At 38.6% G+C, this 27,560-nt stretch overlaps 1 protein-coding gene across 1 annotated transcript; it reads right to left on the bottom strand.

Moving 5' to 3' along the window:
- On the bottom strand, positions 1-26,730 carry LOC118803935. The gene is made up of 8 exons (XM_036564489.1): positions 26,619-26,730; positions 25,812-25,940; positions 20,385-20,830; positions 20,204-20,348; positions 18,907-19,440; positions 11,446-12,105; positions 7,601-9,097; positions 1-188 (listed from the first exon to the last, which is right to left on the bottom strand). Exons 1-8 carry the CDS (start codon positions 26,728-26,730, stop codon positions 1-3), a joined length of 3,711 nt encoding a protein of 1,236 aa, XP_036420382.1.
- Positions 26,731-27,560: the final 830 nt, after the last annotated feature.

Genomic DNA, 27,560 nt, shown 5'->3' with positions numbered 1-27,560 from the left:
TCAGAGTTTGCCTCCTGTGTATGAAGTCTGACAAGGGTGGAGGGAGGAGGTTCTACTGGGAACAGTGCTGGTTGTACAGTCCAAAAGCAGTGGGAAGGAAGGACCTGTGATAGCCTCCTTCACACACTCAGGGTGACTCAGGGTCACTTTATTAGCCACATGCATTTCTCCAACCCTGACGTAGGATCCTAGAGGTAAGTGTGAGTGTAGAATATAATTCAGTGATCTTTGTTTATATTCCTTGATAATTCAGACATTGTAGACCGCTATAAAATATTGTTTTATTCTCTTGTATATGTGAGTGTGTGTAAATGTGTGTGTCTGTCTGTCTGACTTGCAATGGACTGGTGACCTGTCCAGGGTGTATCCTGCCCTCTGCCCGATGACTGCTGGGATAGGCTCCAGCTCCTCCCACAACCCAGAAAGATGAATTGGCTTAGAAAATGTGTGTGTGTGTGTTGTATATTGTACTGTGCATAGTGAGCAGTAACATTGTTTTCTGCTAATGTAGTTATTATATTCCACATGACTGGTAAACGTAATTGATAGGCAGTTAATGTTGCTATAAAACATTAGAGAAAACTTTTAAAAAAATGTTTTATAGTACTCTTTTCAAGAATTGGGTTATGGTTGTACCATGAGGTGGTTTACATAAATGTGTTCATTTGCACCACCTTCAACCCCCTCAAGTTCTTTGCCTCACTCAGGCAATTATTTCACATTTTGTCCAGCTGTGTATCTTTTGGCTGTACTGCATTTTTACATATCTCAGCAAGGCTTCCATCAGCAGAACTGTGACAGCTTTAATTCAGGTGCTGTTACATCTTGATGAGAAGTTAACTGCTGGAAAGGTTAGTCAGCTCTGAATATCCAGATAGTCTTTGACTATCAGGGTGTATTTGTAGACACTGTCATGAAGTGGCCAGGGAGTACCCAAAATGCCTTCATCTAGGCTAACTCTGCTCTCTGCCAAGTGGCAGAAAGTGGTGACTTTAGGGGCTGCCGGCTCTTAGGAGACAGTGGCTACCATTTGCGACCCTTCAAGGCAGACGAGAAATACAACAACGCTCATTCCAGAACTCATGCTGTCATGTAGAGGGCCATAGGGATGTGCAAGCAGCGTTTCTGGTGTCTGAGCAAGTCTGCTGGTGGCCTGCTACTGCACCTCACAAAAATGCGGTGCTGTGTTTGTGGTTACAGCACTACTGCACAACATGGCCCTGACAGCAAATGTGCAGTTGCCTTCCTTTTAACCCCACTATATTTAGCTTACTTAAACACCTCCCACTCTAGTGTTTACACCACAGAAACACCTTGGAGTGAGATAATATTGGGAGAGCATATTTTGGCATTACATTACATACACTATGTGGAGAAAAGTATTGGGACACACATTTTAATCATTAACTTCAAGTGTTTAATTCAGTCCATTCAGATGCCACCGTTGCAACAAGTCAGTTCACAAAATTTCTTCCTTCCTAGATATTCCACAATCAACTGTGAGTGGTATTATTAAAAAGTGGAAGCACTGCAACTCCATGAAGAGGCAGACCATGTAAAGTTGCACAACTAGTTCGCTGTGTGCTGAGGCGCATAGTGCATAAAAGTCATCAACGCTCTATTGATTCAATAACTGCAGAGTTCCAAACCTCCCCTAGTATTAAGATCAGCACAAAAACAGCACATCGGGAGCTTCAAGGCAAGCAGCTGTATGTGAGCCTTACATCACCAAGCACAATGCCAAGCCCATTGAACACTTCGGGATGAACAAGAACGGAGATTGTGAGCCCGGCCCAACATTAGTGTCTGACCTCACAAATGCTCTTCTGGATGAATGGGCAAACATTCCCACAGACACACTCCAAAATCTTTAAGAAAGCTTCCCAGAAGAGTGGAAGCTGTTATAACTACCAAGGGCTTACAAACCCATATAAATGCCTAAGGATTTAGAATGGAATGTCATTAAAGCTCCTGTAGGTTTAATGTGAAGGTGTCCCAATTCTTTTGTCCATACAGTGTAGCTAATGCACATATGGGTTATGGTGATACTATTTGATAAATGCAATCATACTCATAAACACAGAAATGCATTAAAAAGTACTCTTACAACTACATCACTTGACATTACATATGTTTGTACAGCAAGATTAATGCAAATTTTCAGCTTACTGACATTATCAGTGCTTATCTTCTTTTAGCTGTATCATCCGCCACTGATGATGTAGTTACTATACAACTTAAAAGTGTTTGCAAACATCTGGTCGAATTATGGTTTTAGGAAAAATCTTTGTTGCTTAATAATGGCTTGTACCATATAATTTACCAACATAGTTACCTGGTTTTGGGAAACACTTGCTTTGCAACTGCATGGTTCTAATATGAAATGTACTCCAGTATAGTTGTTTTTATCCAACAGTGTTTAGTAATGACCCACAACCCAGAACACAGAAATAATCCATGCTGGAATCAAGCATAGTGGATCCAGTGCTGGGTTGCCAAACTTACTCACCTTGTGTTATTTTAACAAAGCTCTAATAGATATTTACTTCAGAATAACAAGACTCTCAAGTTTCAAGTTTTTCACAACATAACACAACAAAGTAACTGTCTCTCCTTAATTGGTATATTTCAAATTAGAGGTTGTTAAGTGCTTTTTCTGATACTTTCTATTGTTTCTTAAACAACTGTGACTTAGATAAGGTAACGAGTCTCTGCTTAGCTGAAAAGTATAATTTGTAGGCAAAGTTTAGCAGAATAAAAATCTGCATAGTAGTGATGACTTAATACTGAATGCTAAATGTAATCAACAATGTATTTTAACACAACAGAAAAAAAGAACTGCATATAGTATAACTCTTGATAGTGCACATGGTAAAACCTGTGTTGTAATTTGTACTTAATTCACACTGTTCCAATCTGTTAAAACATTGGATCATCATTAAAATGAATGTCTGAAAAGTGAGACACTTTGAAAAAGAAACCAGAAGACTCACATGTAATGGGACAGACGGAACCAGACACTCACAAATTAGGCTAGTTTTAGGAGTTTTATTAATGAAGGGGCAAGCCAAAATAATAGTCGTAATCCAGAAAAAAAGGTCGAAAACCCTAAATCAACAACAGTGCAAAAAGACAAGGCAAAAAACAAGGTCGAAAATTAAAAAAGGCATGATCAGACACAGAAACTGGAAAATGGGAACTGGGAAATGGAGTCCGAGGCGACCGAGTCAGCTGTAGTTCCAGCTAGGGAAGCGTAACACACAACTGCTAAGTAAGAAAAAAATCCCTTGTGGTTTTTTGTGTTCTTGTCACAAACCTAATTATTTTCAGGTAAAGTTGGACAATAAAGTGGAAATGTGTTTTAAAGACCCCTGCATTCAAAAATGTTTTCTTTCTTATATACTAATATGGCTTATTATGATTATATATAGTGGTGTTTCTGTCAAATGTGTTAGTATATAGAGTTCACATTTTTTCTTTCTCATTACATCTGAAAAAAGCGGTTTGTGGCAACAGAGTGTAGCAGCTTAGTTTTGTGAGACACATACCTATCACAGTGCAATACTTTAAAATACGAGCAAATTTCAGTGTGGCAACAGGAAACTTGCATACAGCTAGAGAACATGCCTGTACTTGGACTGTGCAGTAAGCTGTTCACTAAAATCCAGAGCAATTTACAATTTGATCATTATTTACAAACATCAGTCTACAGCACGGAAGGCAACGATGCTGAGCACTACACTATACCAACTACTAATTTATATTCCACATCTATTTAATAGCCCAAGTATGATTCAGAGCATGATAAACATTCATAAAATATTTAACGATTTGTTTTATTTGTAGTTTAGATGAGTATAACTTTTCAAACTTTTCAAAATGTGTGGTTTAACTGGCTTTATGTTTTTTTATTATTACTATTAAGGTTATGGAAAAGCATTTGCAATAACCCACATTGTAAAAAATAAAATAAAATTGGGGATTACCAGGCTACCTTAAAATTTTGAGTGAATTGAACTTCAAATAGTAAGTGAATAGAACAAAAATCTGTGTTATATGCTCTGTCAACTTATTGGAAGTTCAATATCTGCTTTCTAAGAACCACAGCTGAGGCCTCCTCTCTGAATCTGCTGTCTTCTGTGTACTGTCTTTCCTTTCTCTTTTTGTTTTATTCTCTTTTCATTCTGTTCTCACTTCAGTGACTAACTACATTTTAAAGTAGTTAATAAACAAGCATGGATAGCGTTTCATTTTTTTAGTAAAAAAATATTTTAAAAGTGTTCTCTCAAAACTGTAAAAATAACTTTATTCTAAATATTGCCTTTTCATAATGTAACATGGGCTGAGTACTGATGATTTCTGTATTCTGAATACGGTTTTCCAATTCTTGTATTCCGTTCCCTTCTGACAATGTTTGCAACACTGTGTAGTGTTTTTTGGTAGCACTTTATTTTACATACAGTAAGTGACTAGTATTTAGTAGGTAATTATATAGTACGTTTATAAATTTGTAGTACTCTCACAGGTATTTTTCAGGTACTTACTTTAGTATGTGCCAGCAGTACTTAATCAGAATTTAATGGTAAATATGTACAGGGAGATTCACTCGAAAAGGCCCCAAATATTCTGTAATAACTCTCGCCAGGACGAATCAATCTGAACGAAACAACGTGCAATGTGCTCCTCAGTATATGGAGCTCTGAACAGGCTGGGATGCCCCTGCGTCGGAGCGATTAGGTAGGCGCCGGACAGCCGTTGCGACGTTTAACCTCCGTTTGCAACTTCCGAGTGTATACCCCCATACCCCTTCATGTGTCTGGCAGAAAACGGAGATCACTTCCAGCATTGCATGTAATGCAATCCATTACACATACATCAAGGTATGTAGCGTATTTTTTTGGTTCAGATTACTTCATCCTAACAGGAGTTACAACAAAATATCCGGGGCCTCATTCGAATGAATCTCCCTGTAGTATATACAAGTGTTAAATACTTGATCCAAGTTTAATGCGTTACCACAACTAATATTAGAAACACAAAGTATATTTCATATACTGAAAAGTTGCATGGTAATGGCAAGTACTACCAAACTGCTTCAGGAAGTACATGTCTATGTGAAGCTTATGCGATAGAGGTGAGTAGATTACAGGTACAGGTGACAAAGGCAGAAAAATCACAGAGTACCTACCACTGTGTACTTAGTAAGTACCTTTTTTCCAGAACACTAATTAATTCCATAGTAATTGATATGTTTACTGATAAGTTCTTTGTAATACTATGGAAACGGTATCAGGCTATAGTCAGTAACTCCGCTGTTCCAGTGCAATTCGGCACTCTGGTCCAGAGGTTTTTCCATGTCATGTGTGGGACTGTTTAAGATATGTCAGTGGTCTGCTAACTTCTGCAGCTTGACTCCTCTGCTGTGCTGTTTGCTCCTCTACTTTTGGATTCTTCCATGTTTTGTAAATATACTGTAATTCCAGTTACTTGTGTATTGTAGTGAACTGCTTTAGTACAATACGTTTCCATTTTTTCTTTAATTCTGTGTGTTGTTTTTTACTTCATTCATTCATATTTCACACTAAAACATAGACACCACTTACCACTTGCTGTGCTTTAACCCAGATCAGAACTACAGCATTATGAATAGTTATTTGAACATTATGCGTGGTTATGCTCTCAATAAGACAAGAAAATACATAGTTTCCATGTAATTACTACGCATGAAGTTGCACTTTATTTTATGGTCCTGTTTGCATCATATTACGGAGAAATTACCAGTATGTACGTTGTAGTATGTGTGGTCTATTTCTGATATGACAATAGGAGAAAAGGTACTTACAGTTTAATTACTGTGTACAAAGTTACATTATCTTACAATCCTTTTTCCACAGTATTACCACAGTATTACAGAGAATTACCAGTAAATATACCAAATAATATGGAATGAATTACTGTACTGTAATAAAGGTTCCTACTCTGTCTCGCTGTGTACTTCTGTGTCACTTATGCATGTACGTACTGAAATGCTGAATCACTAAAATATACCTTGTATTTCTTACATTAGTTACTGTGTATGTACATATTGAACTGAAATTGTGCACAAAAAAATACTTGTAAGTAATACGTGTATTACATATTCACCTATTAAATTATTGTATGTACTGTTGTGCATACCTGATACTTCATATTGTTACTAAGTGTGTGCAAAGTATGTACCAGAAATTACTGGTAAGTACCACATATTTACCTACTACATACAAGTTAGTTACCATACTGTAAAATAAAGTGCTACCTGCTTTTTCCTACATAATTAAATCTTTAATAATGATGGAAAATCATACATAGTAAAGGTGTTGTTTTAAGCTTCCCAAGACAACAAAAGGAACGTTTCCATAAACACATCATTAAACAGAAATGCATTATAAAGACAATGAAGCTGAATGAAAGTATCCAAACACTCAACTAGATTAAAGATAGAGAAAGAGACCAAAGTTTTAAAAAAATGTCAAGAAAATGAGTCATTATTTTGAACTAATGTATCCAGAATCAGAGATGGATGAAAGACTTTTTTCTCCCATCTGGCATAAATGAGTTTTTATACAAAAAGCACACGTGCCAAACGGGGTAAGAATTGCACTTGAAGTTCTTAGTATACAGTCATATGAAGAAGTACACACACAGGAGGTAATGGCATATGAAAATGTTATCCAAACAAACAGAAGGGTAGAAAATATACAGGACATTGGTTAGGAAAGAAATTTTTTTTTAGCATCATAATCGATTAAACTGGTAATTTCTAATATCTTTAGCTTTTAAGAATTATCATGTTGTATCATAATCATGACTAACATTTAGCTTTATAGAATGACACATGATTTTTCCTGTTCCTGCCTCCTATTATTTTCCTCCTGCCATTGTCTCTCTCTCCTCTTAATCTCCTCCTGCCATTCTCTCTCTCTCCTCTTATCTTCTTCCTGCCATTCTCTTTCTCTCCTCTTATTCTCCTCCTGTCGTTCTGTCTCTCTCCTCTTATTCTCCTCCTGCCATTTCCTCTCTCTCTCCTTTCTCCTCTTATTTTCCTCCTGCCGCTCTCTCTCTCTCCTCTTATTCTCCTCCTGTCGTTCTCTCTCTCTCTCCTCTCTCCTATTACTCTCCTCCTGCCACTCTCTCTCTCTCCTCTTATTCTCCTCCTGCCGTTCTCTCTCTCTTTCCTCTCTCCTCTTAATCTCCTCCTGCCGTTCTCTCTCTCTCTCCTCCCTCCTCTTATTCTCCTCCTGCCATTCTCTCTCTCTCCTCTTGTTCTCCTCCTCCCGTTCCCTCTCTCTTCTCTTATTCTCCTCCTGCCATTCTCTCTCTCTCCTCTTGTTCTCCTCCTCCCGTTCTCTCTCTCTCCTCTTGTTCTCCTCCTGCCATTCTCTCTCCATCTCCTCTATAATTTTCTGCAGTTTTTTAATTTCTTCTTCTCTTCTTTCATCATCTTCATGTTTTCTTTTCTCCCACAGTTCCCTCCTCATTTGCTCCAATTCTTCCTGCTGTTTTTTCCTCTCAGTCTCCATTAAATCTTTCATTTCCTCGTACTCTCTCTCTCTTCTCTCACTTTCTTTTCTCACTGCTTCCATCCATTGATGTTTCTCTTCTTCTCTTCTGTGTCTTTCATAATCTATCTCCTTTTCAAATTTCTCTCTCGTTCTTTTCTGTTCTTCTTGTTTTGCTCTGAGCTCTTCTGTGTGTCTCTGTTTTCTTAAATGATCTTCTTCCTCTCGTTCCTTCAGCTGTCTTTTCTTCTCTTCTTCCCATTCCTTCTGCTTTTGCTTTAGGTCCTCTCGAATCTCTTTTCTCTCATGTTCAGCCTCTTTTATTTTTCTCTCCCAACGCTGCCTCTCTTCTTCTTCTTCTTTTCTCCTTCTGTGCTCCTCTGAAGCTCTCCTTTGAAGCTCTTCCTTTTGTGTCCTTATCAGCTCCTCCATAGTGTGCTTTTGCTCATTTCTGAGTTTCTCTACGTCTTGTTTATATCTCTCTTCCCTCTTTTTATCTTCTTCATCCCTTTCATTTAGCTGTTTTTCAAATGTAACTCTCTGCTTGTTATTCTTTATTTCTACCTCTTTCAGTATCTGGTGCCATTTCTCCGTTTGTTTTTTTTTATCCTCTGACGTTGCCTTGTCATCCGTCTCCCTTTTCTCCTTCTCTATTTCATTTTTTTCCTCAAACTCTTTTTGGAGAGCTTCCAACTTTTCTCTGAACTTTCTCTCCATTTGCTGTTTTTCTTCACCACCCTTGATTTTTTCTTCCTCCAGTCTCTTCTTCATCTCTTTCATTATGCTGATGTATTGGGCTTCCATTTTCTCCTTTTCAGCTTTAATCTCTTTCTCTCTTTCTTTCAGAATTTCTTCCATTTTCTCCTTTTCAGCTTTAATCTCTTTCTCTCTTTCTTTCAAAATTTCTTCCATTTTCTTTTTGATGGAGATTTCTGACTCTTGAAACATGTTGTTTGTAAAGTATTGGTCTGTGTATGATTTTACCATTGTTTGAATCTGTCTTAAAAGCTCAGAAACTTGAGTGTGGTCTTCTCTTTCTCTGTTATTGAACACTACAAACCTATTTCCACAGTCTCTGAGCAGTTTCTTGATTTGTTCATTTTTACATTCCTCTATGTATTGACTTATTGGCTGATTTCCCAGCTCATCTCCTCCAGTGAACAGCACTATGCTGAACATTGCAGCCTTTGGACCAAAGACCGTTTTTATCAGATGTAAAGGGTCTAATTCTTCTTGGGTAATTCTTCCCAAACTCGTTACAATGAGAAAAGCATGAGGTCCAGGTGCTGACATTGAGATGCATTTCACAATTTCTTCTGGTATTTCTTCATTTGACTGTGCGGTGTCAAACAGTCCTGGAGTGTCAACAACAGTGACTGACTTCCCCTGAACTTCACCAACTCTTTTGTTGCAAACCTTTGTCACAGAATCCAAACTAGCTTCACTCACAAATTCATCTCTTCCCAGGATAGTGTTTCCTGTTGCACTCTTTCCACTTCCTGTTCTTCCAATGAGTATCATCCTCAAGCACCTCAAATCCAGTAGTTCGTCTTCATATCCTAAAAATGACATTAGCAGAAGATATATGTAACTGTATATTTAATGTACAGTCAGGTCCATAAATATTTGGACATTTTAAAAAAAGTTACTTTAAATGTCTACCACAGCATATTAGACTTCAAATTTAATAATAAATATGAGTGCAGAATGCAGACTTTCAGCTTTAATATCAGGTTATTGGTATTCAAATCGGGGGAACGGTGTGGTAACACCATATAACAATTTTCATACATAGCTCCCACTATTTATAGTGGCACAAGAGTAATTGGACAATAGGCTACTCGTCCGTTCTGTGGCCAGATGCTCCTTCATTATTTTACTCACAAGTAAGCAGACAAAAGGTCTAGATTTGATTTCAAGTGTGGCATTTTTATTTATAATCTGTTGTTGTTAACTCTCAATATGAAGTCCAAAAAACTGTCACTGCCAGAGAGCAAGCCATCATTCGGCTGAAAAATCTGAACAAACCCATCAGAGAAATAGCAAAAACACAAGGTGTGGCCAAATCAACATTTGGTACATTAGAGACAATATGTCTTTGAGGTCTGCTGTTTTGTTTGTTGATAAAAAAAAAATATGGGGAGTAACTTTGATAAATTATTGGGAAAGAGGGAGCAGTATGGCATGCGCATGTTCCCTGGGCCCCAGTGATGGCCACGTGAGCCAGCAGGAAGGCGGGACTCGAATCCCGAACCTCGCTGAGGGACGTGAATGTTGGCGGGAGGAGGACGTCAGCCACCAGAAAAGGGGAGGACGACGATGACGGCCACGAGCGGCACGAAGGGTCCTATTCCGCAGTGAGCCCGCTTCACTTCACCTCATGTTTGATCCAGGCGGCCAAGCAGCTGAGCGGGGGGGCAGTAATGGGGAGGTGGAGCAATGAGCTCTGCTTCCCTCTCGGCTCAGGTGCTCAGGATCTGGCTGGCAGTGTGAGCGCCTTTTAAAAAGAGCAGAGAGGGAACAGAGAGAGAGAGAGGGACAAGCAGCAGCAGCAGCAGCAGCAGGGGCTTGAGTGAGAAAAGGACTAAAAAGTCTTGTTTTAAGCCACTAAAAAGTGTCCAGCCTAGGTTTGGTTTTGTTTGCTTTGTGTTGTAAGTTTGGTGTGAAAATTAAAGTAATCGCTGCAAATGTTTCTCCTGCCTTCAGCGTCCTCCTTGAGCCTGGGGTAGCGCATGCTGTGCTACAAGCAGTAACTAGTTTTACTAGTTACACTAAAGCTAAGACTTTAACCCAGTACACCCAGGGATGAATTTGCTTATTTTTTGGTATTTTGGTCAAATAAAATTACAACTGCAAAGCATTCACATGAGATATTTGCTCATGTTATTTTCAGGAGACCCTAGATCAGATATGTCATGATTTGATATGTAAATACAAACAGATTATTGATATCTTAATAAATGTAGGCATTTTTGAATATTAAAAATGTATTTTGTGCCTCTTGAATTTTTGAAAGATATTTCAGAATCTTTTCAGAATTATAGATTAGAGTGTACATGAGCTGAAAAAAAAACAATCAATTTGATGATGGTTTATTCTATTGCTTATTACTGAGTAAAAGTAATGATTTGCATAAGACGATCATATTTTTATTGGTTTCCTCTCCTCTTGGATTCATGCTGAGTGCTAAAACTCTAATAGAAAGCAAGGCAGGCCTTGGAATATTTCTCACAGGGCCAAGTACTTGGAGACAGACTTTACACCATGAGGGGCATTTTTTACACTTAACCCACCTTGAGTTTTTGTTGCCAAAAATCTCGTTTGTTCCATCTATCCATAGAACACAGTTCTAGTAGCGTCTAGGGAACTCCAGGTGACAACATTTAGATCAAAGAAAAGGCTGTCTTCTGGCATACCTTGCAAATAGTTTGTTGACATGGACGTGGCATCTAATTGTAGCTTTGGCAACCTCCAAAATGCTACCATCTTCTGAAAATCTCCAACAATTTTGTCTCATTTCATTTGTGTCATTTGTAATCTTCCACACACTGATGAATGACTAAGGGAATTTGTCCTGTCATATTTATACATTTTTTTCTTTTTTTGAGTTTCTATGTTTGTTTTCTTAGACGTCCATTATAGGTTAGCTTCCTCTCATATTTTTATTGCGAGATTGCATGACACAAAGACATTTTTCATTACCTTTTTTACCCAACATTGGCTGTATATTAATAATTTCACTAAAAACAAGAAATGATTGTTTGAAATAAGGGGAAAATCATGATTTTTTTATTTTTTGCCAAACCACTAATACTAATGTTTTTGGTTGGACTATAAAGGAAGTGCATGAATATGCAGCACTTAAATCCAATATGGACCTTGCTGACTTCATCTAAAAAGTGCCCACCTTCTAATTGGATCTTTGCCTTTAATTCCGGGGTTTTCTTCTCCATTTCACTCAGCTCTTTTCTTTGAGTATCTTTTAGAGTTTGGATTTTTTCCTCTTGCGCTTTTATGTACATGTGCAGAGAATATGGCTTTGTTTTCATTGTTTTCTCAATTTCATCCAACAGCTCTGGAACTTGTTTGGGATTTTTTCCCACTTTCAATTCCAGTATTCTGTACTTTTGTCCATAAATGGCAAAAGGGGATTTTGTTTCCTTGATATGTTCTACAACATCCATCGCAGCATTCTCCATGGTAAAAAGAATTATTAAATGATCACTGACTTTGGAGCTAAATATTCTCAGGATCTTTTCTATTTCTCCATTGTCTTCATCAGTGACTTGGCCCTCAGGAATGATGAGGAGAAAAGCATGAACTCCAGAATCACAAAGAGAGACACACTGAAGAGTCTCCTGCATAACTTTCTCTTCTGACAGCTGAGTGTTGTAGAGAGCTGGCATCTCCACCAGAGTGATCAGACGTCCAAATACTTCTCCCTCCCGCTTCACACACACTGAACTGGGCTCTGGACTTTGCTCTCTCTGACCAAGTATAAGATCTGATATGGGGGACTTCAACACTCTGTTACTCCCACACAGAACCAAGTTCAGCCTTTGAGACACTGAAAGAGAAACAAAATGACATTGTGGGTCTAGTTTAAAGGTAGGGAAACCTACAGCAAGATATAAAAACAAGCAAAACGTCAACACTTTCCTCTAAACACTATTCTTTGATTTTGACACAGTGCAGATTTGTTAAACATTTTGTGTAAAACTACATAAATACATACTGTAGAGTTTGGAGAGCACTAGCACTCTGTTCCGTTAAACTAAAGCCATCCAAACCTGAACTTAGTTAACACAACATTTTTCAGGTTTTCAAGCAAAATTTTAAACACTTTATTTTACAGCGATGTTATTACGATGTAAGAAACAATGCAACTACAATGAAATACCTGCACATAAAGGGTAGTTTAGGGTAGATTTTGTGGCTATATTTTAACATTACAATGTATGTGAGGTATATATGTTACACAAGTTGAAGTTTTCTTACACCCTCACCTAAGTTCAGCAATACTTTACCTACATATACTTGCAGCTTTCATGGCATATTCAGAAATGGTATAGTAACAATCTATTACAATTTCATAATCATTTCAGAACATTCATGGTCAGGAAATGGTGCTGGAAATTTTCTCAAATGCTCACACATTTCAGGAAACACATCTCAGTCACACACATTATCAAAACTCTACACTCCCATGTGAAGAGACAAATGAACATTGTCCCAAAATGAAATATTCACATCACATATCCAGACACACTGAAATTCAGTACATAAAAACAGTAAATACAGAAAAAGTGCCCCCATACAAATGAAAGTTCTGTTAACTTGGGCCACTTGTGGCTTACCATGAAAACATCTCCCTTCTGATGCAAAAGTGCTGGGTTTGAATTCTGTTTGAGCTGTCATTGCAAAAGTCACCAAATGTAACTAACTTGGAATATAAATATGGAATTACGCATTGAAAAATCTTCAAAATGTAACTCTCAATAACAGATGGCAATAATAAAATAATGGAAAGTTGGGAACAAGTTACTACAATGGTGCTTGGCTCCTTATTGCCCCCTCCAGTAAATCACCACAAAAAGAACTCCATGTGTGGCTCACCATGAAATCATTGCCCTTCTGAACTGAGGGTGTTGGGTTTGAATCCCATCTGAGCTGTCGGTGCATGTCAACAACATGAGGCTTGTATCCTGATGATGTTGAAATGTAATGATTATCAACAAATTATTGTTTGTAAACACATACACAATATTGCCAAAAGTATTCGCTCGTCTACCTTCACACACATATGAACTTGAGTGACATCCCATTCTTAATCCATAGGGTTTAATATGATGTCTGCCCACCCTTTGCAGCTATAACAGCTTCAACTCTTCTGGAAAGGCTTTCCACAAGGGTTAGGAGTGTGTTTATGGGAATTTTTGACCTTCTTCCAGAAGAGCATTTGTGAGGTCAGACACTGATGCTGGACGAGAAGGCCTGGCTCACACTCTCCGCTCTAATTCATCCCAAGGGTGTCCTATCGGGTTGAGGTCAGGACAGGAGGAAATTTCACGACTGGACTTGTTACACAGGTGGCATCCTATCACGATACCATGCTGGAATTCACTGAGCTCCTGAGAGCGACCTGTGGCCATGGAATTGATTGGAACACCTGAATTCAATGATTTGGATGGGTGAGTGAATACTTTTGGCAATATAATGTAGGTTTCATTGGGTTGACAGTGCTTGTACAAGGAGTGTTTTTGGCTTTGACAAATGTTAAACATGACAGAATTTCACCTTTAAACCTACTTTTTTTTCTTTTCTTTTTTTTTTTTAAATCTGGTTTGTTCCTCTAGTCTAAGTGATGTTGGTATTTTTGGTTTCTAGGCTGGCATACATGGTCATGTGCCTATTAAAAGTTTCAAGTTTCCAAATATAAAAAACACTATCAGAGCCTTAAATCAACTAACCATCAGTCTTTATCTACCTCTCTATGAGCTTCCTTTGTCTTTTGCCTACTTGAAAGTGTGCACCCCCCTCTCATTCCTCTCCTCAGATAATTTCTGAGTTCTGAGTCATGTAAGCAGCAGGCCATTTTATTTGAGTGGCTTTCTAAAAAATTTGGCCTTGCTGGCTTTCCATTGTCTATAATGATACAAGTCTGTCTATAATAATAGTAAAAATAGTCTGCTGTCAGTGCTGACCATTCATGTAACATCTCCTCCATAGTCAACATTTTTGAATGTTTAAAATATATATATATATATATATATATATATATATTCTAAACTCACAAACCATCTGACACTGTTCTTCAGGGATTTCTTACTGGACCCTCTGTTCACCCTATTACTGATTTTATCCTGACCAGACATCTGGCCAATCAGCCATCTCAGAGTTAATTAAAATATGTAACTCTACAACACGCCAGCTAGATCCTTTTGCCATTTGGCTGCTTTAAAAATGTCTGGCAATATCTCTCCTCCCATGTCTTCCTTGATGAGTCCCCTGCTCCTAGAATTATGCCATTATATCTAAAAACTAATCTAAATGACTACCAACTAATATCTATCTTCCATATTTAGTGTTGGGAAAAGACTGCCTCTGAATTACAGCTCCACATAGCTACAGATAATTTATTTTAATATTTCCAGTCTGGTTTCCATTCTTTCGGCAGTGCTGAGACTGCTTAGGACATTTTAGTTTCTTCATATTTTGAGGTACTTAGCTCTTGGCCCCAGCTCTACTTTTGATACAGTCTGTCATTATACACTTACTGCTTGCTTCTTTGCTATTGGTATTTCAGGTGTCATTCTTTCCTGGTTTATATCTCACAGACAACAGTTTATTACGATTCAGCAACACAAATCCCCCACAGTTTCCCAAGGGCGCTGTCAGGTGTATTACCTGCCTTTGTCACCAGTGGTTAGCCTCACCTGAGTACTGACTTGCTTCCTAGTGACATCTTGACCTCTCTTACCTGCAGCTCATTAACCTTCCTGTATAAGGATCTTCACTCACACTGGATCTTTGCGAAGTATTGCCAGTTCATCTGCGTACCAAGCCTTGTTTCTTCATCTGTTGGATTTCCTGGACCCTTTTCTGAACTCTTTGACTCTGTTTTTTGAACTCCATTTGTTACCTTTGCTGTGTTGTGATCTATTCTGCTTTTTGTGAATTTTGATACTCTATTTTGAGTAAATGGGAATTATGGATTCAAACCCATCTGGAGACTCTTCATTACAGAATACTTTGCCTACCCAGAATCCAAAAGACCATTTAATCTCCGTGCTGCTTTTTTGGCTCAAGGCCAACTATTGGGCCCTCACGCACAACAACTATTGCACCTCACAAATACCCTTGACAAATTGCTTGATTTGGTTCGTAACCCTCAGGTTCCAGCTCCTCTGTCTGCTCAAGCCCCCCAGCATGCTCAAGTCTCCCCACAGTCTCCAGTACAGCTTTCCCCATCTCCCTCTGACTCTTCACTCCCTTCTGTTAAGCCAGCCCTTCCTGATAAATACAACGGTTCCCCTGGTCTGTGTAAGGGATTTTTAATGCAGTGCTTGATTGATTTTTCTCATGCCTCTGCTGCTTTTCCCACTAATTCATCCAAGATAGCTTTTGTCATGTCCCTGCTCACTGGTAAAGCTCTCTCCTGGGCTATGGCTACGTGGCAAGCTTAAGTACCCGATTCCTCCACATACGCAAACATCGAACGTGTGTTCCGGGAGGTTTTTGATCACCCAGTTAGCAATAGAGATCCTGGAGAGCTTTTACTATCCTTCAAACAATGGAACAAGACAGCAGCTGAGCACGCTTTGCACTTCTGAACACTCGCTGCTAAAGCCGGATGGGCCAAGAAATCTTTGAAAGCAGTTTACCACCGTAGCCTTAAGGAAGCCCTACAAGCAGATTTGGCATGCAGGGACAGTGACAATAGCCTTTTGGATTTCATACAATTATCCATCACTTTGGACAGTCTCTTTCATTCCAGGCACTGTCCTGCCACTAGCTCCTCTGCTATCCGTTCTGTGGTTCAGTCTACCTCTGCGCCCATGGAGATTGGTCATGTGCAGCTTATCCCAGAAGAACGGCTAAGGTGCATGCGTAAGCGTCCTTGCTTTTACTGTGGCCAGCAAGGAGGTGACTGCCCCAGGTGACTGCCCCACTCTCAAGAACCCCAAATGTGTGAGTGAGACCATATATTCTCCTATTGAAAGTTGCAAGTTCACTCTACCTGTAACACTAATTTGGGTTTCTCAACGTCTTTCTCTCCCAGCACTGATTGACTCTGGAGCTGCCAGAAACTTTATCGACCAAGACATTGCTGCCAAACTTCACTTTCCCCTCCACAAAATAAAATCACCTCTGACCGTTAAAGGATGGGGAACCCCTTGGTTCTGGTCAGATTATAGCTGCCACTCCTTCTTTAACCGTCATCACAGGACTCTTGCACTCTGAGAGCTTGTCACTATTAGCCATTCCCTCTCTTGAAAATCCCATTGTTCTTGGGTTCCCCTGGCTATCCACTCACTACCCCACAATATCCTGGTCCAGCAGAGAATTAGAGAAATGGAGTTCATTCTGCTTTTCCCGCTGTATGACTTTGCCATGTTTAACAACTTCTATTGAAAGTCCTGATACTGAAATTCAAGTGCCACTACCCGTTGAATATACCGAGTTCTCTTCAGTTTTCAGTAAAACTAAGGCTGCAGCCCTTCCCCCTCACAGAGATATACAGTATTTTCACATATAATTTGTTTTAAAAGAACCGAACCGAGTTCTGTTAAAGTGAACCTGGAAGGGAACCAACTGCAAGTGACCTCAGTTCTTTTTGTGTTCACAATGTAAGTGAACTCTAAAGAGGACTCAGCCAACAACTCCATTAGAACTCGGACCCCTTTCACAGCATTCACGGTGTGCACAACGCCAAGTGGGCTGCGTTCTCTGATAAATCATCTGATCGCTTTAATAAGTCAGCGCTGCTGTCTGTCTCAGATCACGGACTGACTTTATCCTGAGTAGAACCTTATAATGATCCTTGGTCTGTTTTACCTGCTAAAGTGTAGACTGTGGCTGTGTGTACGGCGAGCCTCGAGGTCTTCAGCATAAAGCAAAGCTGAAGCGGACTGAGGGTGTTTTGTTTACACAATGCACAAATTAATCGAACCACAAAACGAACTACAAACGAACCGAACTGAGACCACCTCTCGAGGTGATCTCGGTTCGGTTCGTTTTTGTTGCCATATAGGGGGGTCTGAGTTCGTTTGGCGTGTTCACATATGCAAAAGAAACCATGACTCAGCAATCTGAGTCCACTTCAGACGCTGAAACGGCCCAAGTGTGAAAACGCCCATAGACTGTGCCATTGACCTTTTTCCTGGTACCATGCCCCCTAAGAGTCAAATTTACCCCCTGTCTGTTCCAGAGACTCAAGCCATGGAAGAATATGTAGAGGAAGCTCGAAAATTAGGCTACATGTGCCCTTCTATCTCTCTCACCACAGTGGGTTTCTGCTTTGTTGAAAAAAAGGATGGAGGATTAAGGCCATGTATAGACTGTCGAGGGCTCAATGCAATAACAGTGAAATACTGCTACCCCTTACCTTTTGTCCTGTCTGCCACTGAACAGCTCAAAAGAGCCACCGTATTCACCAAGTTGGACCTTCGAAGCGCTTACAATTTGATACATATCAAGCCAGGTGATAAATGGAAAACAGCTTTTAGTGCAACAACTGGCCATTATGAGTATCAGGTGGTCCTGTACAGCCTGGCAAATGCCCTGGCTGTATTTCAATCTTTCATCAATGATGTGTTCAGAGACATGCTCAAAAAGTGGGTAATAGTCTATATTGATAACATTCTGGTTTACTCTCCCTCACTCTCTGAACACATAACTCATGTCAAGATGGTGCTACAACACCTCCAAAGGAACAGCCTGTATGTCAAATTGGAAAAGTGTGAGTTGCATAAGCATGTGGTTTCATTTCTGGGGTATGTCATCAGCGCACAAGGGGTTAAAATAGATGAATCAAAACTGAAGGTAGGAGCTGTTCCCTCCTAAAGTCATGGTAACCCTGCTAAACTCCACCCTGTGCATTCTATTCCAGGACGCTTAATCCTGCTGAGCGAAATTATGATGTAGGCGATCGTGAATTGTTGGCTGTCAAAATGGCTTTGGAGGAATGGAGGCACAGGCTCGAGGGCGCTGCCCACCCTTTCACCATTCTAATGGATCACAGAAACTTGGAATACATTAAATAAGCTAAACGTCTGAATCCGTGCCAGGCTCGATGGGCATTGTTTTTCATGCGCAGAGTCTTCATTACAGGCCATTGCATCAATATAGGTTTCGGAATCAATACAGATTATTGCTCATAGCCTTCAAACCCATCCACGGACTTGCCCCTCCATATATTGCTGAACTTATTCATCTTTATATCCCAGCCCATATACTTAGGTCCTCACATACTGCTCTACTCAGGATGCCCTATGTTGAATTTTCCACAGCAAATGGCATTTTTTTGTTGTTACTGTTGTTTGCTTGGTATTGGTTCATTTGTGGATTTTGTCAAATGACCTTGAGGTTAAGAAAAGCACTACACAAATAAAGCATACTAACAACAACAACAACAACAACGACAATTAGTATTATTTTTCAAAGCCATGAATAAACAATTCAACAAAAACTACTACTTAGTTGTCAAACCTTTACTCACATTTTTCTGTGAATTTCTGTGCTTCTGTGAACTTCTGTGGTTCATGTTTTAGTGACATTGTTTTTTTCCTCTTCACTGTTTGTTTATGTTGTTTCTGTTCTCTTGCTGGTGGATCATCCTCTTTTATCTCCCACTTCAGGTGAGTACCTTCATTCTCTTCAACTATATTGTTCATCATCTCCACAAGAGCAGAATGACTGCATTCACTGCCAAACTCAAAATGCCTGTTGCTGAAGTCTGTAATAACCTGAGAAACACTCTCTTCAATTTGATCTGCAGCCACCTCAGTGTCTAATGGCAGCCTATGTGTTGTTAGCACCAGAGTGTATTTTTGGGCCTCCCCTGATAAATGTTTGAGGATTACATGCACTTGGTTTCTGTCTGTCTCATTGAAGTCATCTGGCTGTAGGACTAGCATTGTCACATGAGGTCCAGGAGCACACAGAGACATGCACTCTTTTAATCTCTGAGTCAGGTCCATTTCAGAGACGGGAGGGCTAAACAGGTGAGGTGTGTTGATGAGGGTGATGTATCTTCCCTCCACATTTCCGCTGGCCCTCTCACTGTGCTGCTCTACTGAAGGAGGTGGTCCTTCAGTATCAAACACGTCTCTGCCCAGGATGAAGTTTCCCACTCTGCTGATCTCTGAGCTTTTCTTTCCAAACAGAACAATCCTGTGTTCTGAAAAAAGGGAAAAATTCTCAAACAAATTTCTTACAAGTTATAGAGCCAGTGTGATGCATCAATATTTAGTTTTTATATAGTGCTACTGACAAACATGATATACAAAGACATTACATTAATAACTACCCAGTGATATACCTGATTTACTTACTTACTTAAAATACTATCTTTGAAATAATTTTTTCTTTCACAATTTGTAATTCGTAGTATAGCACCATACTGTAATTTAGTTCAGTATAGTTTTCGCATTTGCTAAGAAGCATTTTCAGTACTGAGTACTCTTTTTCAAAACTTACAGTAGATAATGTACAGCAGGGGTGCACAACTGCACAATGTGAAGTCTTGCATTACTTAGTTTCTATTATTTAATTTGTTCAAAATGTATCATTTTGTTTTTTTTTTTAATTCACAAGTAATGAATTGCAAAGTAATTCACTGAAAAAAATTGTGCAATGTTTTTATAGCTGCAGAACATTTTGAGTATAAAATTAACTGTAGTGCCATGCTCCATCTTGCTGCAGAGACAAATGTAAAGACTTTTGAAGAAGTGAACTTTGCATTGCAAAATGCTTCATAGCAGTTTTAAATAAAAAAAAGTAAAGACTGTCTTGAATTTACCATCATGTTACCCAGAATAATTACAAAGCACTTTAGAGTTTGAAATGGTTTATCTAGATAATCTAAATAAAGGGCTTCCAAATACAGATTTATCATACTTTTTTCAGCTGTAAAACCTTTTGTTTAGGATTCATTCCTCCACCTTTTTCAGCGTGGCCTCTTCCAGGTGCTGCAGAGTGCTTCTCTGCTGTTGATTCAACTTCAAGCGATTGGTCAATTTCACTAGTCAGGTGGTCTCCTCCATTCTGCTTCACCATCTCTTCTATCTTCTCCAAAAGCTGAAGAACCTGATGATTGTCAACTTCAGATATGTTTTCAAATACGTGCTGTCTCACATTACAGTCACTAACAAACAGAGACAAGTAGAAACTCAAACCATGGTCTTCACCTATAGTTAACAGTACAGAGTATTGAAGAGCCAGTGTGCTGTACATTCTCAGTATATTTTTGGTTCTGATCTGATCTTGCTTTGTGAAGTTATCCGACTGCAGCACCAGTAAAAACGCATGAGGTCCTGGAGCACACAGAGGCACACACTCTTTCACTCTTTCAGTCAGATCTGCTACAGAGATTTGAGGATCAAACAGGTGAGGTGTGTTAATGAGGGTGATGTATCTTCCCCCCACATTTCCGCTGGCCCTCTCACTGTGCTGCTGTCCTGAAGGAGGAGGTGCTTCAGTATCAAATGCGTCTCTACCCAGGATGACGTTTCCCACTTTGCTGATCTCTGAGCTGTTCTTCCCCAGCAGAACAAGCCTCAGTTCAGGCACTAGACAACAGTGTAAAATATGTTAGGTGTTAATGTACTACTGTCTCAGCACCACTATAGTACACTCCTGCAGAATTTGTTTCCTTTATATTTGTATTTCTTTTCTGTTGCTATCTTTTTGATGGAAAGGACAGGATTTTTTTCCCCTAAGGTCATTACATTACTCTCTTGCAGTTATTTTTACAAACATGTGTGTCCAGTGTAAGAACACTGCACATTTCAGCAGCCACTTTACATTGTTTGTTTGTTTTGTGTTACTGTTACTGGTTGTTTGTTTACTTATAATCTTAATAGCTTTGCTTATTTCTTATGCATTTCTGCATATTTTTGTAGCAATTCTTGCAAACGCTTTTTTGAAGTGCTGGATCTCAGGATGTCATAAGCTGTGTTATTATCTAATGCTTTTATTTTTCTGTTTGTGTAAAGCACATTGATTTGCCACTGTGTATGATGGATGCTGTACAAATAAGCCTGCCTTCACTTGCCTTACTGTGGTATGTTTGTGATTTATTGTTAACTTTCCCCAGTAGTCCCCAACAGAGAACCAGGAAGAGAGTAGGAGACCAGAAGTTCGGACAGCCCAGGGAATTGGCCATTTTCTATCATGTTTCATTGTCAAAATCATTCACTGGAACTTTCATTCCCTGACATGAATATAACACGCTAGCGTAACTCAGTGTAAAACCATATTATTATTATTATTATTATTATTATTACCATTATTCTGCTGCTACACTGCAATTTTCCTAAAAATGTGTGAGTGTTCGTGCTAAGGGGTTGGTTACTAAATCGTTCATGATACCTGTAACTATTTACTGCCAGAATTCTCTTATTTTGCCAGCCTTGATTGACTCAGGAGCCGAGGCAAATTTCATCCACGCCAAGGTGGTATCCCAGCTACAAATCCCTGTGGAACCTCTTCAAACTCCTCTTAAAGTGTCAGAGCTGGATGTAGAACTGGTTGGCACGGGACCCATTACTCAAGTCACTCACCTTGTTGAACTACAAACCAGCTCTCATTCTCAGCACTGCACTAACACTGACGTGGTGGTAGTGTGTTAGTGTGTGTTGTGCTGATGGGAAATGAGTGGATCATGACACAGCACCACCACCACATCAGTGTTACTGCAGTGCTGACAATGATCCACCACCCAAATTTTACCTGCTCTGTGAGGGTCCATGGGGGTCCTGACCACTGAAGACCAGGGTAAAAGGGGGCTAACAAAGTATGCAGAGAATTAAATATTCATGGAACAATTATGAACAAACTGTCATGCTTCCTGTCGACACACCTTGTAGTACTCCTCACTCCATTTCAGCAGCCGACTCTGTCAAGTCCATAAATTACAACTCCCAGGGTCCCACAGGAGATCACATGACACATACTCGTACTGCCTCCACCAGTTACAATCCACTTCCTGGCTCCAAGTCACCTGATTACTTACTGTTTGCACTTTATAAAGTATTAGTAAAGCTAATGATTTATGAGTGGTCTAATATAATGTAATGATGTCAGTACAGAATGGTGGAGTTGTTAGTAATAGAACAACAGAAGACCATATTAATTCCTCATGATTAATGCATTAAATCTTCATAAGTAGACCTAAGTTGGGGTCATTCCAAAGTTACACAGAAGCATTAGTCTACATCATTACAGAGGTTTTAATCTTGAATATTTATTTTATCTAAATTGCTAGATTTAAATCACTTACCAAAGACACTAGAATGATGAACTGGAGAAAGAAAAATCACTGAATACTCAGCATACCTTCTTGAACAACTAACAGGAATAATGTGTTATTACTAATAATTCATCATTAGCTTTGATGAATGGTATTAGCTAGTAGTTCATACATAAAGGACAAAACAGCTGTAATTTATAGCCATGGGTATTCAATTTATGACTGAATATCTGCAAAATGTGGATATAATACATTTATCAGATAGATTTAGACTTAGATTTAGATTTAGATTTACACACTTTAGCAAATAAGCGAACATAAGACACAGAAACTGCTAGGCTAATGCTGACATCTTTCAAAACAAAATACAGTGCTTCCTGGTGAACATAAGAAAAACAGTCTGTAGAAAAAAACATTCTTTTTTGCTTATCCTTTTGATCCTTTATTCAAAATATTAACAAAAATCTAATGTTCATTATTACAATGATTGAAGAAAAAAAGAACTAAACATTTTTCCCAAATCTGTGTGCCACAATTGTTGGCAGTCCTTCATTTAATATTTCATGCAGCCTCTCACTGCATAGATAACAGCTCTGAGTCTTCTATAATGCTTAATAAGTCTGGAGAACACATGGCAAAAGACCTGAGCACATCATTGCTTTTTTCTCTGGTCTTTCTCATAGCGATCAATGACTAAAGGAATTTGGTATAAGTTTCACCTCATATATATTCCCCAGTGAAGTAGTGTTTGAGTTAACTTAATATAATAATAATAATAATAATAATAATAATAATTACAATAATAATTACAATTACAATACATGTTTAAAATATATTACAATTACTGTACCTTATTATTATTATAAGTATTATATTAGTAGTATTAGTAGTAGTGATAATATAGGAATAATAAGTACATTGTACTGTTTTAATCGTGCTGTTTGAAATCATATAAATCAGTTTGCTGGTGAATCAGAACATGGCAGGATATAAAACTCTTACAAAGCCATTATATTAAAACCCTTAGAATAAAAATTAACAAAATATTTAAACACCTGAGTCTCTGTGCCTTAACCTTTGATTGTCTAATCCAAACCATGAAAGTAAGTTTAGGATTTTTGAGTTTTGTCTGTGTTTAAGTTGGCTAAAGCTTTAATACAACACAGTTACTGTTAAGCTTCATATTAATTATCTGTTAAGCGAATTCTCTAAATTTTTGTTTGTTTAGCCTACAATATACCCATTCTTTACCTTGTCATTTAAGTATAAAAGTAGTTATTAATCGCCCCGTCATTGTTTTAATTAATGCCCTTTTATAAAGAAAAAATCTCTCACCAAGTTGCGTAGGTCTCCCAGGGTTCTCCATGGCTCTGCAATGAAAATTCTTGCGCAGATGCCAAAGGAGCCTATAATAACATGTGTGAGAGAGGGAAGGGCTTAAAAACACAGATGAGACCCATGAAACAGGCAGCACTAGGGAGGAGAGAAAGCAACAAATGATCAGAGTACAGTAAGATGAATGAAAATGGTATCATTTGTAACATGGTTTTTGTTTATCAATATAGCATTGTCATGTTACCATCATGGTCATTTTAATGACAGACAATTATGATTATGTTATGTAGCAGGGTTCAAGTAAAGTGTTGCCCACACTTTAATACATAAAAAGATTTAAATTGTAACTAAGCTAAAGATAAAATTTTCTTTAACCCCTTAAATGATCCAGCCCACTGTTCTATAACCTAAGAATAGCTCAGCCAGTCTGCAAGTCCCTGTGGTTACTGAATAATAAGCACTAGTATGTAAGTCTGGGATTTTAAGGGGTTAAATGCCGTATTGCAGCAGTGATTTTGAATGCTTGTTTCAAACTTTATTAGAGTATGTAATTTGTAAATGCTATTACACCTGTGTTACCTGTATTGGATATACTTCAGATCTATTCAGTGTGAATTGTACTACACCTACAATACACTTAAACACATTTTAAATTATATTACAGCACCACTAAATACACCTAAATGCTCCAGAGAGTCTGTAATGTTCATCGGTATTAATTATCTTCTGAAAATGCAGGACCAGCACGAGGAAGCAGATGTTCACATGACTTCAAAATACAGCTGCTAAAAATAAAGTGTGACTCAAAATTAGAAAGTTGAAACTGGAAATTAAGAAAAAATTGAGAAAGACAAAAGTGTTTTTTTTTTTATTATTATTTTAATATGCTCATTTCATACAAAATTTTATTGAGAACTGGTTCCACATGCTCAGCAAGATCACTAATAAAAAGGTATACAGAACATTTTTTCTAGTTAAAAAAATGCACTTGTTTTAAAAATCTATGCAAATTAATTATAGGAAGTGAATCAATGTACATTCAAATAAAAGGATTTCAAAATCCAATTTGCTCTCTGTTACAGGCCAACTGCTGAGACACTGTCCTGACTGACAAAAATGGTGTTCATCATGGAAATTTACACCAACTAGGCGAGATCAAACTTCAATTGTTTGTACGTGTTTCCTATCAATAGTTACTGAGTATTTGTAAAAAGAAGAATTTAGAACATTATTCCAAACAATTGTACAAATGTGTGATGTTTGCTTTATTATTCGGCTGGAGAATCCCTCCTTTTTTTTTACACATGGTCATGCTGCTTTTTTACCAAGTGGTGCAACACTATGTCACTTATTAGATGTAATGTTATTGCGTATTTTCCCCTTCTTCTTTGTGATCATTCTGACTCCATTTAAAAATGACTATCAAAATAAAGTTAAGCTGAAATGCTTACAGCAAAAGGCAGTCTCCCATCTAAGTACTAACCAGGTCCAACCCTGTTTAGGATAAACACACACACACACACACACAAAGGTGGGGGGAGTTAAAGACAGCCCACTCCACCACACTAAGAGCATGCAAAAGAGGGGAAATGTCTCCCCCAAGTGGTGCAAAAAAGAAGCACATCCCAGTACAGACAAAAACCCTAACATGTTCCCATACAAAAAAATTCAGTTCAGTCAAGAAAAGCGCTACTGTACAAAATCAAACAGCATAATATGCACATTTAATGACACCACAAATTCCTCTCCATGTACACACAAGGATTCTCCTTCACTGAATACCCTTTACATAAAATGTTTGATTAGATCATTTAAAAAAAATACACGTTCTGAATGCTCCTGAAGATGCCCTCATAAATTGACCACAGTTCAACACTCTCTCCACGGCGTATTTCCCATGCTCTACGTGCTCTGCTTTGTTGAGCTTGAGCAGCACAGGGTCTATTTGCTTCACTGAGTGTTACCTTCATCCTTCACAGCAGCAACACTGGTTGCCTTAGAAGCATTGACAGCCTCCATCTTCTCCAACGTAGCTTCACTGGATGGAGTGACCTCTGCCTGCGGAGCTGCAGCACACTGTTGTGTTCCAAGCACTAGGGGAGCACTAGCCACAGAGGGGAATTAGGAAGTTCTTCACTCTGAGGGTAACCCCCATGATCTAAACATCATAGTTCTTCTTCAGATCATCTCCCAACCAGAGTCGCCCATTTTATCCCTGAACTAGCCATCACCATCAGGCGGTGGTACCACCTTGGTATGGTTCACATGTATCCATTTTGGTTTTCTTTGGCAGTTTGCCTGGGCTAATTAGTTAATAGTATCAGGTCCTGAGCCTGTAAAACCTTTGAGTGAACAGAGGTTTGATTAATCTTGGCCTTTTTTTTGTCTAACTAAAGCCTCTGACAATGCTGCATTATTAATTTGATACTGCTTGGTATTCAGACAAGAAAAACCCAGTCAGGTTGACCTGTTCAACCTTTAGTTAGCCACAATCTGCAAAAGATTGATGATGATATCTGAATGAACAGGCACTTTCTTTTGATAGTATTTGTCCAAACTAGATGAGTCTATATGTTTATATAACTGTTCATCCACTCTGACAATGAAAACATTATCAGACCAATCAGGTGCCTCCCTACCACCCCTCTGTGTGGTAGCCTTCTCTCTTGCCATGGGCTTATGGGAACACTACTATGGTCTTCCCCTCTGTTCCGTCAACGAGAGGAGGATAACCTACTGGTTTTAGGATTTGCTTCGAAATGGGCACTCACCTACAGCATAGAGATGAGATGGCCAATCCGGGTCATGGCACCACTTGAAGAATCCAAACCCTAACAAACCAGGGGACTCGATCTGTTGTCCGGGCAAGTGAAGTTTATTCATCGCGTGCTCTCAGGTTCCAGACACCCAGCCAGCCTGTAAGACATTGGACTGACACAGTTTTATAGTTGGACTGATGCCAAGATTAAACCCACATGACAAGTAACAGGTGTGACATGACCATATGGGGATAAACACAAAATAGACAGCCTAAAACTTCAGCACATTCACACACACTCTACAGAATGTATAACACAGTACATTAGACAACAATATTCCTTCAGTACACAATTAAAGATGGCTCTTCAAGGGTTCTTTAGTAAAGTCAATAATTCTATTAAGAACCATGAGATCTATAGAAGCAGTTCATAGTTAAATGGTTATTTGCAGGATGACCTTCAGATTAATGTAGAATGTGTAGTATATAGTTTTGTATAGAACCTTTTTGAAAGAACTTCTGTATAACAAAAACAGTTCTGCTGTTGTTAGAAAGACAAACTTATAGCTATACAAGAACAATTTTGTGCTTCATAGAAATATACACACAACACATTCTCCATCAAACTGAACAACTTCACACACTAAAAAAACACAAGCATCAAATGAAGAAATGGTTCTAAGTACGACCATTTCTTTTACTAAATGCCTTTTAAAACACTTCACCAAACACCTGCCATCACTGCATTTTAACACAATGGAAAACACATGTAGAAATTTTGAGTAATTTATACATAAATAAATGCTTCACTACACAATTGTGTTGGTCTGGACTTCTATACACTGTACTGTGAAATGTCTTGTTAAAGTTGCAACATTGATGTCTCGTCTGGGTCTCCAGACAAACATGTCTGGTACTATAACAACTTTGCTTCAAACCTGATTATCAGTTCTTT

This window comes from Colossoma macropomum, unplaced genomic scaffold, assembly GCF_904425465.1.
Source record: "Colossoma macropomum unplaced genomic scaffold, Colossoma_macropomum, whole genome shotgun sequence".
NCBI classification, from domain to species: Eukaryota; Metazoa; Chordata; class Actinopteri; order Characiformes; family Serrasalmidae; genus Colossoma; species Colossoma macropomum.
This window is presented reverse-complemented; position numbering and strand designations above follow the sequence as displayed.

Excerpts from the sequence above, each read along its gene's own strand:
- LOC118803935 (XM_036564489.1), bottom strand. The coding sequence starts at position 26,730 with ATGAATAAACTTCACTTGCCCGGACAACAGATCGAGTCCCCTGGTTTG. Across the intron at positions 25,941-26,618 it reads ATCTCATCTCTATGCTGTAG|TGCTTGGAACACAACAGTGT; the intron begins GTGAGTGCCCAT and ends GTGCTCCCCTAG. Across the intron at positions 20,831-25,811 it reads TGCTGCTGTGAAGGATGAAG|TGCCTGAACTGAGGCTTGTT; the intron begins GTAACACTCAGT and ends ACTGTTGTCTAG.